The sequence below is a fragment of the Mandrillus leucophaeus genome, unplaced genomic scaffold, assembly GCF_000951045.1.
Source record: "Mandrillus leucophaeus isolate KB7577 unplaced genomic scaffold, Mleu.le_1.0 Scaffold365, whole genome shotgun sequence".
NCBI classification, from domain to species: Eukaryota; Metazoa; Chordata; class Mammalia; order Primates; family Cercopithecidae; genus Mandrillus; species Mandrillus leucophaeus.
In genome coordinates, this window is record NW_012103865.1 from 112,736 (window position 1) to 126,227 (window position 13,492).

Genomic DNA, 13,492 nt, shown 5'->3' on the forward strand with positions numbered 1-13,492 from the left:
GGCGGCCACACCTGGGAAAAGGCTTCCTCTTGTGGCTGCAGCACCTGACCTCCTCCAGGTCTCTGTGCTCTCCTTCAGGGTCTTTCCCCACAACAAATCTAGACAGATCAGAAAACCACTTCTAGAATCCCATCGTTAAACGTTGTTCCTTGAAACCACTTCTGTTAAGAACATCTCCATTAGGTTTGCATCATTAAAACAGATTTGACAAATTTGACACTGTAACGGATTTATTAGACTGTATGCATATGTGGGAGGAGCTAAGGAAGAGAAGGTTTGGAGGAGAGAAGTCAGAAGGTGAAGGAGCCAGTCAGTAGCCAGGGCTTCTGGAGGTCTGGGTAGGACAGGCTGGAGATGCAGGGACATGAGAGGATCAGAGCATGCCAAGCCATGCAGTGGGACCTTGAGCTGGGAGGACAGGAAAAGGCCAAGGAAACCTGCTTCTGGGGAAGCTGTTCCCACTCTATGGTGGCCACCCCTGCAGGTGCACTGCCAAACACTGGGGACAGCCTGGCTGCTGTTGGCCAGCATTTGGGAAGATGAACTGGACACAGGGTGCAGAAGGAATAGGACTTCCTAGGTCTGTTGGATGCCTCTGTATTTGCTGGTCACTGACTCTCAGTCTGACCACAATGACCTGCCTAGTGTAATAGTGACTGTATTACATCTAACAAATTTTACCTAATGTATCTTTGACCATCTCTAACCCAGAATGATTAGAGAAATGGCCTTCTTATCTTGCCTTTGCAAAATTGACTTAATACAATCCACCACAGGATGGATTCTCCCAGACTGAGGCATCTGATCACACAACTGTCTCAACCTTCCACAGTCCCTGGACTCCTCTCCGGGGCACACCTGCGCTGCCTAGGTGAATGTGGACACAATTTATATGTAGATGTTCCAGACTCTGGCTACTAACTTTTCTTTAGTCCTGTGCCTATAGTCTCCCTCCACCTAGAGGCAGGGCTCGATCTCCTTCTATCTCTTTCCTGAGCTTCCCTCCTGATGGAGTTGCAAGGACATCAAAGCCCTGGACACAGTGCAGTGACCTGTGGAGACAGCGGGAGGGAATCTCATCTCTTGTTGCCTTCCTGGACCCATTTCTTTTATAAGTGAAGCAAGTGCTCCTGTGGGGAAAAGAAAGAGAGATCAGACTGTTACTGTGTCTATATAGAAAGAAGTAGACATAAGAGATTCCATTTTGTTCTGTATTTGAGATGCTGTTAATCTGTAACCCTACCCCCAACCTTGTCCTTGCAAGAGACATGTACTGTGGTGACTCAAGGTTTAATGGATTTGGGGCTATGCAGGGTGTGCTTTGGTAAACAAGTGCCTGAAGGCAGTATGCTGGTTAAAAGTCATCACCATTCTCTTAATCTCAAGTACCCAGGGACACATACACTGTGGAAGGTCACAGGGACCTCTGCCTAGGAAAGCTAGGTATTGTCCAAGGTTTCTCCCCATGCGACACTCTGAAACATGGCCTCATGGGAAGGGAAAGACCTGATCATCCCCCAGCCTGACACCTGTGAAGGGTCTGTGCTGAGGAGGATTAATATAAGAGCGTTTGTTTCTTCAAGCTCATTTGTCAGTTGAGATAGAGAAAAGCATCTGTCTCCTGCCCGTCCCTGGGCAATAGAACATCTTGGTGTAAAACCCGATTGTATGTTCTATTTACTGAGAAGGCAGAAAACCGCCTTAGGGCTGAAGATGGGACATGCCAGCGGCAGTGCTGCTCTTTATGCACTAAAAAGGTTTATGGAGATGCTTGCATATGCATATCGAGGTACAGCACTTTTCTTAAACGTATTCATGTCACAGAGATCTTTATTCATATGTCTTACTGCTGACCTTCTCTCTACTATGATCCTATTATCCTGCCACTTCCCTTTTCTAAGATGGCAAAGATAATGATCAATAAATACTGAGGGAACTCAGAGACTGGGTGCCAGTGTGGGTCCTCTGTATGCTGAGTGCTTGTCCCCTGGGCCCACTTTTTCTTTCTCTATACTTTGTCTCTGTGTCTCATTTCTTTTCTCCAGTCTCTCGTTCCACCTAACGAGAAACGCCTACAGGTGTGGAGGGGCAGGCCACCCCTTCATGCTCTGGTCTCCCTTTGAGCTCTGCAGTATGAGAAATGTGCTTCATGAATTTGTAGCTGAGCAGCTCAAAGATTTGATGGCAAACCCAAAGTGAAATCCTCAGATCTGCAGAAACGGCTCTGCATTTCTGTGAAGACAGAAAGAATACTGTGTAGTAGAGATGCCTTCTCTCCATGTAGAGACCTGGCGCCCAAACAGGACAGAGCAGAGAGGGTCAAAGAGCCCAAAACATGTCTCAGATGGTTGAAAGACAATTTCACAGGACAATCCTGCTGATGACATTTGGTCTTTCATATTACACACCTAACTACCCTTCTCCCCAGATCAGCTGAGTACCCAGGATATCACACATCTCAGCATCTTCTAACAAGGAAAAATCTTTGCGTAACAGCCTCCTTCCTGAACCATATTGACTAGCCTTGGAAACTTAGCCTTTCCAGAAAAAAGCTCTGTCTTCTCCTGGCCCAGTCTAGCCCAGTAGGCTTAATTGACGATTTATGTCACCTTTTAATTTACTCAGAGAAGAACATATGATTTCAGAGTAAAGAATATTCATTTTACTTTGTATAAGTTGGACCTAAACAGTAAACTGAGTACTTTTCTTCCATCAGTGTCTTAAATCGGACAATGGTAAAACAAATCTTTGATGCTAGAAATTTAGGCCCTAGTATTTTTCATATTGAAGTTGCCAGTGTCCTGGGCACAGAATAGATGGGCGTTAATAAGTCACACTATGCCAGAGATGGTTTTCTATAGGTTTATAGACTAGTATTCTCCCATTGAGGAAGCATAAGAGCGTTTGCTTCTTCAAGCTCATTTGTCAGTTTGTATGGGAATTTCCAGTTTGAAATAAGTTATGCTTTTAAATTTGAAAGAGTGTGAAGTCAGGCCGGGTGCGGTGACTCATGCCTGTAATCCCAGCACTTTGGGAGCCCGAGGCAGGCTGATCACAAGGTCCACCTGGCCAATATGGTGAAACCCTGTCTCTACTAAAAATACAAAAAAATTAGCCAGGCGTGGTGGCGGCACCTGTAGTCCCAGCTACTTGGGAGGCTGAGCCAGGAGAATCGCTTGAACCTGGGAGGTGGAGGTTAATATGAACCAAGATCACGACAGTGCACTCCAACCTGGACAACATAACAAGATTCTGTCTAAAAAAAAAAAAAAAAGAAAGAGTCTGAAGTCTGCAAATATAATATAATTCCAATATCTCCAATATCTAAGTTATTTTTTGAAGTTTTGGATTTCAGAAAAAAAAGGAAAGAAGTAGGGATATCCATAGGTTTGGCTATTTTTATATTTAAGATCTATGTGTATATATGTGTGTATGTATATATATGTGCACACACATACATACAAATGTATACACACACAGAGATGCGTGTGTGTGTGTGTATGTGTGTGTGTGTGTGTAATATCCCTTGGAAGAAAATGTCATGATGACTACATGGCTTAATGGGATTTATTAATGAGGAGAGTTTTTCTAAAAAGAATTAGAAAATTTGAATTCTATTCTAAATCTTTACTTGGGACTTCCCAGAGAGCATTTCTGACCCTACCAACCTACGTTGTGGGTGTATTTGGCAGCCCGGAGTGCAGCAGACAGTTCTTGGGCCCGTACCTTTGCGAGTTAGCCTGGAGATGCCTGTACACATGACAGACTCTTGGTGTTGTTCACTCTCAGTCCGGTCCTCTCTGGAATGTCACAGACGACCATCGAACAAACAGATTCCCAGTAAGAAGAATATTAGGACATAGCCATGAGGAAACATGAACACAAACAACAAATGTTTGAAGTGCAAACCCGAAGACTGGAAATTTTGGCATTATAAGATATGAAAGTTTGGAGAGCTACATTTAAATGAACACGAGGGGAAACTGAAACAAGAAAAAAGAGAATGTCTGAAACCATCAAGTAACTTTCATAAAAATTGTCAAATAATATATCTAGAAATGCCTCATACAATCACTGAAAACAAAATGGAAAGTCAAACAGTTGATCAGCTCCTCCTAAAGAGATTTTTAGTGATGTCAAAGTTGGATCTGCAGGAGTGATCTGGAATGCAGCATGGAAAATTAAAAGTGAAATATGAAAGACAATAAGAACAGGGAAGAAAAAAATGGATATTTCCCATATATTAGAATATGCATATTTTTCATTATTTCCCATTTTTTCTTGCATATGATTGCAGTTCCAAACAGATAAAATAGGTAGAATGTTATGAGGTGAGATTTATGAGATGTTAGCTGACAATTCTTTAGAGGTGTTTAAGGACCCAAATTCAGAGTTTCCAGAATCAAAATGAATCTCAAGTAAGACAAATAGTCAAGTCATAGGGAAATTGTAGAACATGAGATACAAAGGGAAGACTTTGAAAGCAATCAGAAAGAAAAGAGAAATACCTCCCACAAGAATAGATGGAGAACAAGAGTAAGTCAAGATAGTGGTTAAAAATAACAATTAGCTCAATTGTCATTCTCCTTCCTTTAAGGTAACATTGATTGAAAATACTTATTTAAGTGGAATATGAAAAAAGACCGCTGTGAGTTTCTATCAAGGTACCTTTTCTGAATTACAGTTAACAAAGGTGGGAAGTGATCCCAGAAGAAAGGCATGAGGGCAGTTCGTGAGGGAACCCATGCGATGGAACAGTCCCGTTGGGCACGTGTGACTGGAGGAATGAGGGAGGCTGGGTCATGAATGTGGATGGCACAGGAGACCTTGACTTGCAGGAAAGACAATGAGCTCACCCCTTTGTGCCCTATGTTAGGGACAGTGTTGGTGCATCCTACAGGACATGCCCAGCAGACAGAAGAGCAGCTGTGGGATGAGAAGATGAACTCAGAGATGCAGTGTGAGGCCTCTGGGTCCAGACAGCTCTGGAGGCCAAAGCGATGAGCCATGCATTGATGTTAAAATGGAGCTTATAAATATTTAAAGCCTCACCCAAGTGTGTTTTACTATAAATGCTGTGACCCTGATGTCCTGGGGATTGAGAGAGGAAGTGATGTCACTGTGGGAACTGCCCTCTGGGGACAAGGACTTCCATCATCCTCTGCTCTTGCTCACAGTGACTCTGATCTGGTAACGCCCCCATCCTGGTCTGACCCTGCCATGGGCACCAGGCTCCTCTGCTGGGTGGTCCTGGGTTTCCTAGGGACAGGTGAGTCCTCAGAACACCAAGTAGTTTCATTTAATTTCTGTGTGTAGGCGTGTGTGTGTGATGACTACAAATGTTTTCCTTATTCTGTTGCCAAATTCTACTTCCACAGATCACACAGGTGCTGGAGTCTCACAGTTCCCAAGATACAGAGTCACAAAGAGGGGACAGGATGTAACTCTCAGGTGTGATCCAATTTCGGGTCATGAGTACCTTTACTGGTACCAACAGGCCCCGGGGCAGGGCCCAGAGCTTCTGACTTACTTCCAGAATGATGCTCAACTAGACAAATCAGGGCTGCCCAGTGATCGCTTCTCTGCAGAGAGGACTGAGGGATCCGTCTCCACTCTGAAGATCCAGCGCACAGAGCAGGGGGACTCAGCTGTGTATCTCTGTGCCAGCAGCTTAGCCACAGCGTGGCACAGTCACCTCCTTCCTGTTCACAAACCTCGTCCTTCTCTCTCCTTGCAGCTACTAGAGACCCTTAACAGAGGCCTCTCTTTAATCCTCACATTTCATGGGAAAGAAGTAGATTTGGACATCGGCTGTCCTTTGGGTAGAAAGAGACCACAGATTCATTCTTGAAACACAGTGACCGCAAATGTAGGTGGTGAAAACAATCACGGCCCACTGCACTCTAGGAGTCCTTGGAGCCAGCTCACTTCTTCAAGTGGGTGTCTTAGCCTTGGCCTTCAGGGCAGACATACACCTTCTAAAGGTATTGGAGGCTGCTGTGTTGCCCACATACATGAGGTTGACAAGGGCAGAAAACATGCCTCTTCTTCATATGTTGGGACATCTGGCATTTGGAAGGTCTAAGGCTACATCCCCAGGAAGATCTTTCTTCTGAAGCCCCTTCTATCCCTGTCACCTTGGAAGTTTCTGCAACAAAATATCAAACATCTCTTCCTATTTGAAGTAAAGGTCTTTTCAACTTTTGTGATCCTTATTTGATAAATACAATCATGATAACAATATGACTTCATTTCTTCTGCCTACTTTAAGCCACCTGTATCCTTTATTTTGTTTCCATTTGCCATTGCTGCTGTCCTGATAGACAGAAGCATGCATTCACCACTGCTGCTGGTTCACCTTGACTCGCTCAGGAAATCTAGTTTCTAGACTCTGAGTATTTTCACTGCTGTCCAACTCACTTGATTTGAAATAATTTTCCTGAGGTCTTTAACTCAATAAGTGTTTTATTTATAATATCGATCCTATTCCTTTTTATTTTATTTATCATATTATAAATTGTTATATAGTACTTGTTATAAATAGAAGTACAATGATTATATTGCCATAGAATCTTCCACCTGTCTGTGGGTGATGCTGCAGTTTGTATCTATGAAATCGAATGCACTGGTCAGAGCTGATGTGATTACAGATCATGGATTCCTGAGAGTCCTCGACATCAGACCACTTCTCCAAGTGTGGGACTCAGTGTCCCAGACGCAGCCATGAAAGAGGGGCCCTGAGACTTTCATATCTAGGTAAGGCATTGTAGTCCTTCCAAATTCACTGACCAGAAATTGTGGTGGTACAGACACCAAATTTCTTTCCCCAAAGAATGATGGTCTCCGGGAGGGAGTTTCTCTGGACCCATCTTTATTGTGCCATCATGAAATCCCTCCTTGCTCAGGTGCCCTGTCTCTTCTGGGACTGAGTAAGGCCAGGGCAAAGATTGGAATTCCCTGTCTTCCTAGACCTTTTCTCTAACTGCTGCCACCTTCCTCCATGTGACTCCTGAGACACCTGGTCCTAACAGTGGACAAGCTCTGACACTAGGGCTGAACAGAACACCGTCCACAGTTCTAAACGGTGCTGCAAGAACATGTTACAAAAGCAAGCAGGGCTTCCAATTTATACTGAGAATGAATATGCAAGAGGAGCAAGGAGCAGACGTTACTAATGAACAAATAGGAAGGAATAGGGTTTCTACTCTAAAGGAATCATTCTGTTGTCTTAAGGTAAGTAGGAGAAACATTTCATTGCAATTACTTCAAGTAAAAGGCAAGCCGCTGCCAACCAACCAGCGTAATTCTTTGCTCTGTGATCTTGGCTGCTTCAGAGGACTCAGAGACCATTTCTCTGCACAAACGTCCCTTTGTCCATTCCAAGACCCAGGATCACACACTCTGATCCTATCATGAAAATAATCAGGTGTGCTATAGTTGCTGTGGCCTCATTTTTAGTGTGTTGAGTAGGAAGCATTGAAGAACTTTGAAAGCTTTGCTCTTGAGTCTAGGGATGTGCTGGAGTCAACTTGTATGACTCAGAAGAACCATATAGGCATAACTGTCACAGCTCCCTATTCAGTGAAGCCATGCTGGGAGATTGAAGTCTGCAATGGTGGGGATGCTGGGACAACCAAAATTAGGAAATGCTACCAGCCATGCCCCCACCTTCACAGACACCCAGTTTAGCAGCACATCACTGGAGTATTTTCTGATGTCCCTGTTATGCCATGTCTTGTGGGGCCAAAAGGGCTCTGAATTCACCTCCCCTCTGCTCTTGTTCTTAGAAGCCATCATCTAAGTGCTCCTCAATTTTTCCTATTTCTATTCAACTCCCAAATTCTCTTGCTCTTTAGCTCTGTGTTTCCTACAAGCATGCCAGTCTGGAACATGGCATGTATTTTGAATGTAATTAATGGTATCACTGAACCAGTTCATTATTCACAAATTATCTTTCCTCACATGGAATATTCAGATGCTGGAGTCATTGGGAACAGAGAAGGCCAAGTAGCAACTCTAGGTTATGAACCACGTACAGCCCCACTATTCTTCTGTGGCAATGACAGGCATTATAATAAGGACTATTTTGCTTTGGAAACTAAGCAGGTCCACACCAGTTAGGAATGATTCTGCTTTTACTTTAGGCTGAGAGATCAGAAGGATCACAACATAAGTATTCTCCTCTCGAAGACTAACACTCTCCATCTCAGTCCCTGGATGTTGTCCAGAGCTCCCTGAGAATCCCTGCTCTGGGGGCAGAATCACCAAAGTTCATCCTCACCAGCTCCCCACAGACTCCAGCAGGGCTTTCCTGCCAGGTGCAGGGCACAGGAATGGCTCTGCCTGTCTCTTAGTTAGAAGGAGACCGTAAAATAATGTTTGTATAAGAGGGACTGGAATTCTGGGTCTCCTTTAAGATATTTGACAAAATTTTCTTTGTTGTTTTATTTTGCCATCTCACCAATGAGGAGAGCAATCCCTTGGTAGTTATATTGTTTTTGGCACTTGGAAAGGTTTTTGTGGTTAAGTCACGTTAAGAAATTGTGCATTTTTTTCCTGTTCAGCTATAACCCAAGGCAGTGAAAAAACCAGCAAGAATTTTGAAGGCAGTCACTTCTGCATCCTATGATAAAGGTGTTACGTTTCATTGCCCACAGCTAACTTTCAGTCTAGTGGAAATGAAAAGGCACAGTTAGGGGGCATGTGAGCATGCCATGAGAGAGGTCGATACAATTAAGAAGTCTGTGCCAATCCCTAATACTGTGGGATTGAAGGGGAGGGAGAGATGACCTCTCCTTCAGACCGTGCTGAACAAGGAGGGAGAGGGAGCTCACCCATGGAAAGCTGAGGAGGAGCAAATCCCAGGGGCATCTAACTCAGGGTGCAGCAGCAAAGCCTTGGAAAGGAAAATGGCCCAGTTCAGCTGTCACAGGAGACAGGAGAAAGCAAAGTCATGTAATCCATAGTCCCCTGGCTGATTTGCTTCCTTATTACACTATTTTGCACCAGCATGTCCTTGTCTCCCATTGCTCCTCTGCCTCGGCCAGAATCATCTTTTCTTTGTTTTTTTGCTCAGATTAGTGGATGCGCATTGTACAAGCTGATCAGTTCCTGTAGCAACCCCTTTGCTAGTCTTGGTTATATCCATCTTTATTTTCTGCATTAGGTACTGCTCCTGCCACCATTGCTTATTGCCTTGTAGGAAGTCTCTTTTTATATAATTCAATTTTACTTTTTATTAAGAAACATTTGACTTCACCTTTTGGAGATCTATGCTTTTGGGGTAACATTGTCATTTTTGGAGGACATTTTTGTTTATTTTTAGTGATTCAGATGAAATAATCTCTTTATACTTCAACGTCTGTGTTTTCTTCCTATTTTAAGTCAAGTATTATTTCCTTTCATTCCTCTTTCTTTAGATGGTAGTTTTAAGGGAGAAAAAGTCTATAACTGGAGCTATATGATAAATGTTATTCAGAATGAGGTGAGATATTAAGCTTGGTAACTCAAAACAATAGTCTGGGTTAGAACTAATGTTGGAATTAGGGTTTAGGGAAGCCGCTCATAAAACCTGCTGGATGGAACTTCCGGAATATTCTCCCAGCTCACTCTGCAGACACTTCCCATTCTTCTTGGGCCATTGAGAAGAAATAATGATGAAACTTCACTTACTGGCCACAAGATGGCACTGTGGTCCACTGGGATCTAAAGGGCCCTGGGGAGCCCGGGAGAGCGCTTAAGAGGGAAAGGGTTAAGAAAAATTAGGTCTTGGATCCCATGTTATGCAGATGTTGCAGTAGTTTTCAGTTATTGCTAGGCTAGGCTACCTACAGCTATGCAAGACTGGGGAAGTCCCTCTAATCTTTAATGAGATCTACAGTTGAGGAATTTTGGCCTGGTAGCCTTGATGCAGGTGCAGAGGAGCAACTGCCTCAGCAGAATAGGGAAAAGCGAGGGTGGACTGTGCCCTGAGCCCAGTGCGTCTCTGCTGCACCTTATCGTCCCTGCAGGTCTGGCCAGGCAACAGCTTTAACCTGTTTGAGTGATCTGGGATTCTGCGAGTTTATAAGTCATACTGATAACATCACCTTGGCTGAGATTCCATTGGACACCAGGCACGTGTTCTCTGCAGAAAAAAAAATATTGAGAACAAGTTCTAAAACACCTAAGTAAACAAACTACTGAAAGGCAATGTTAGTAGATGCACCAAACCGTTAGTAGATGCACCAAACCGTGCTGTTAGACGTGAAGATAATCTACTAGTAAAATTATCGCAAAGAGACTATAAATTAAGTCTCTAGTAAGTATTTGTGGGCATAGAACAGTGTTTGAGTCCTCTCAGTGTAGATTAAGGAAGGAATTCAGCTATTATCTTGACTTTGGCTTGGATGAAAATCCATGAACTCCTCAACTGATTTTCTTGTAATATAGTACAGAATAATACTGAGCAAACATTTTATTTTTCTCCAGCCTGTATCCCTCCTTGGCACTAACAGGTAAAGCGGACACCTAGAGGCAAGGTTTCTTTAGTTGGGATCCATTAACTGCGAGACTGTGAGGTCCATAGCTGGACTTTACAGGGAGTGCAAACCCCACGTGCAGGGATCCCCACATGTCTGTGTTGTGCCCAACTCCCCTCTGTGAGGCTGCCAAAGGGGGAGGCCCAGGTCACCCAGGACCCCACTCACAAAGTGGGGAACTGGCCTCTTGCTTGGCAAAAAAAAAAATCAATTCACCAACTGGCCCATCTATTGAAAGCCAAAATGAAAGGAAAGTCTCAGTTGTGAGAGTGATGGATGCCCAGTTTCCCAAGTTGTGAAATGTATAGGAGCTCATGGTTCTCAGAATGATTTCAACAGCATATAAAGATATTGTAAAACGCTTTTGTTTGTCTATAACTTTCCTTGATATTGATCCACAGTTGTTTTTCAGCCCACGCATCAGTTGAGCTTATTTTGATGCCAAATTTCAGTGTTGTCACTTCAGTCAACAAGCACTTCTCATATTCTCCATAATTTACACAGGTATGTGTGTTCCTGTCTTTCCTTGTTTTCGTGTGATTCATTTTTAAATTGGGCTGTACAGAATACAAGTGTACATTTGTAAATGACTCCCATATTTTATGCAATTTAGCTGTTTACTTTTTAGTAATAATTTCATTTAAGGTATAATTAATAGAGAGTAAAACAGAAATATTAATACAAGGACATCCTGGTACATTTTGACAAAAGCATATGCCAGTGCACAGCAACTGAAATGATTATAAAATAAATTCCGTCATGCAGGAAAGGGAGGTCATGCTCCTTTCCAATCAATTTCTCTCCCAGAGATAAAAACTTACCTTATTTATTTATTTATTTATTTATTTATTTTGAGACAGAGTCTCAGTCTGTCACCCAGGCTGGAGTGCAGTGGCGTGATCTCAGCTCACTGCAAGCTCCGCCTCCCAGGTTCACACCGTTCTCTTGCCTCAGCCTCTGGAGTAGCTGGGACTACAGATGCCCACCACACCCGGCTAATTTTTTCTATTTTTAGTAGAGACAGGGTTTCACCATGTTAGCCACGATGGTCTCGAACTCCTGACCTCATGATCTGCCCGCCTCAGCCTCCCAAAGTTCTGGGATTACAGGCATGAGCCACAGCACCTGGCCAAAACTTTTCTTATTTTTATCACCATTGACTAGCTTGGTCTATTCCTAAACTCCATATAAATGGAATCATATAACATTTTTACTGAGTTATTTTCCTCCAAAGTTAGTATTTCTGAAGTGTATTCATATTGTTGTATCAGTAGGTCATTTTTTCTTATGACTAATTTTCCATTGCATAAATACACCACAGCTTGTTGATCCACGCTCCTGTTGATGGAGATCCACGTTACTCCTGTCTTCAACTATTAGGAATAAAGTTGTTGTGAATATTCTTGTAGAATTTTTTCTTGTGGATATATGCATTCTTTTTTAAAAAATTTTCTTTTAGGTGTAGATTAAGAGTGGAAATACTGACTCACAGTGTAGATGTGTGTGCAATGCTTGCCTGTCCCCACAAAAGCTCATGTTGAAATTTGCCAGTGTAATGGTATTGGGAGGTGGGACAGTTATGACAAGGTCATGAGGGATCTACCCTCAGAAAGAGATCAGTGCCCTTATTGTGGGAGTAAATTAGTTGTCTTGGGAATGGTTTTCTGATAAAAAGGGTGAATTCAGCCGTTTTCTCTGACTTCGGTGCTGGCTTCCCCTTCCTTCTGCCTTGGATAACAGCAGGAGGCCCTCATCAGTTATGACCCTTTGATCTTGGACTTCCCAGTCTCCAGATCTATAAGCCAAATAAATCTCTTGTCTTTATAAATTACCCAGTCTGTGGTATTTCTCTATAGCAGTAGGAAAGAGATTGAAAGAAAACATGGTGCTGAGAGTGATGCTGTTGTTATAACAAGTACCTGAAATTGTAGAAGCAGCTTTGGTTAATGGCAAATGGGCAATGGATAGAGGTTGGAAGAATTTGGAGAAGCAGACTAGCAAAAGACTTGATTGCTGAAGCAGAGCATTAAGCGCAATTCTGGTGAAGGCTTAGGGGGAAATGAGGAACAAAGTATCAGAAATTGAAGTAAATGTTATCCTTGTTGTAAGTAGCAAAAACCTTGGCAAAATTGTGTCCTGTTCTAGGACTTTATGGAATAAAATAATTATGAGCCATTAGCTAGGATATCTGCTGAAAGAAATATCTAAGGGGCTAAGCATTCAGGCTACTGTGTGACTACCTTCAGGCACCAGGAAATTTAACCCAGCTAGAAAGGAGCCAAGGGAATAGATTTTGCAAAGCAGCACAGATGGTGACCCTACCTCCCTCTGCTGTCCTGTCTCCCATAAGCCGAACTCACTCTGGAGTTAGAGAAAAGAGGAGCCAGTTAACACGATACACTGGGGTCAGCTTCTGAAGGCACGGTGGATCTGGAGGTAATAACATAAACTGTCCAGAGCACTACATATAGGATGGCATTGAGGGTGCTGAGTCCAACGCTGGGTAGGTCTGTGCTGTGAGCTGATGAGGCCCTAGAATAATTTCTGAGGAATCTGTACTCTTGATAATTTACAGACAACCCAGGTCTGCTTTGCATCTGATCAGATGGACTAAATCTTGGGAACTCTGCACCGCTGGCCACTCAGGAAAGGGGCTGGGAATGTTGCCTGGGACAAGAAAATATAGTTAGAAACATTGGTGTGAATCTAGCATCAGAGAGATGATGTGAGGACAGCCAGGAAGAGCTGGAACCTGAGGTTTAATCACAGGCTACTCACCCTTCGCTAATGGGCAGGTGTGTGAGCTCCAGCATGGAGCACTGCAGCACTAGGTGGGAGGAGGGTGAGAGGGCAATGGGGCAGCCTGCAAGCTTGGGCAGTGTAGACAGAGGAGCAACTGTGTCACCACAGGAGCTTCTGCCTTCACCTATCCCTCCAGTTCTGTAGGACAGGTAGAGTCCAGGGTCTGTGTA

General features: G+C 43.4%; 1 protein-coding gene and 1 gene segment (V, D, J or C); both read left to right on the plus strand.

Moving 5' to 3' along the window:
- The window catches only part of LOC105546662, a 6,206-nt gene extending 1,202 nt beyond the window's left edge, over positions 1–5,004 (plus strand). The window contains exons 3-4 of the mRNA XM_011989933.1: positions 3,646–3,840; positions 4,877–5,004. Of these exons, the coding sequence (XP_011845323.1) occupies positions 3,646–3,840; positions 4,877–5,004 (323 nt within the window). The remainder of the gene's footprint in view (positions 1–3,645; positions 3,841–4,876) is intronic.
- A 177-nt stretch (positions 5,005–5,181) lies between these two features.
- LOC105546663 lies at positions 5,182–5,851 on the plus strand. The segment is given in 2 exon segments: positions 5,182–5,269; positions 5,379–5,851. Coding segments are annotated over 2 exon segments (522 nt in total).
- The last annotated feature ends 7,641 nt before the right edge of the window (positions 5,852–13,492 follow it).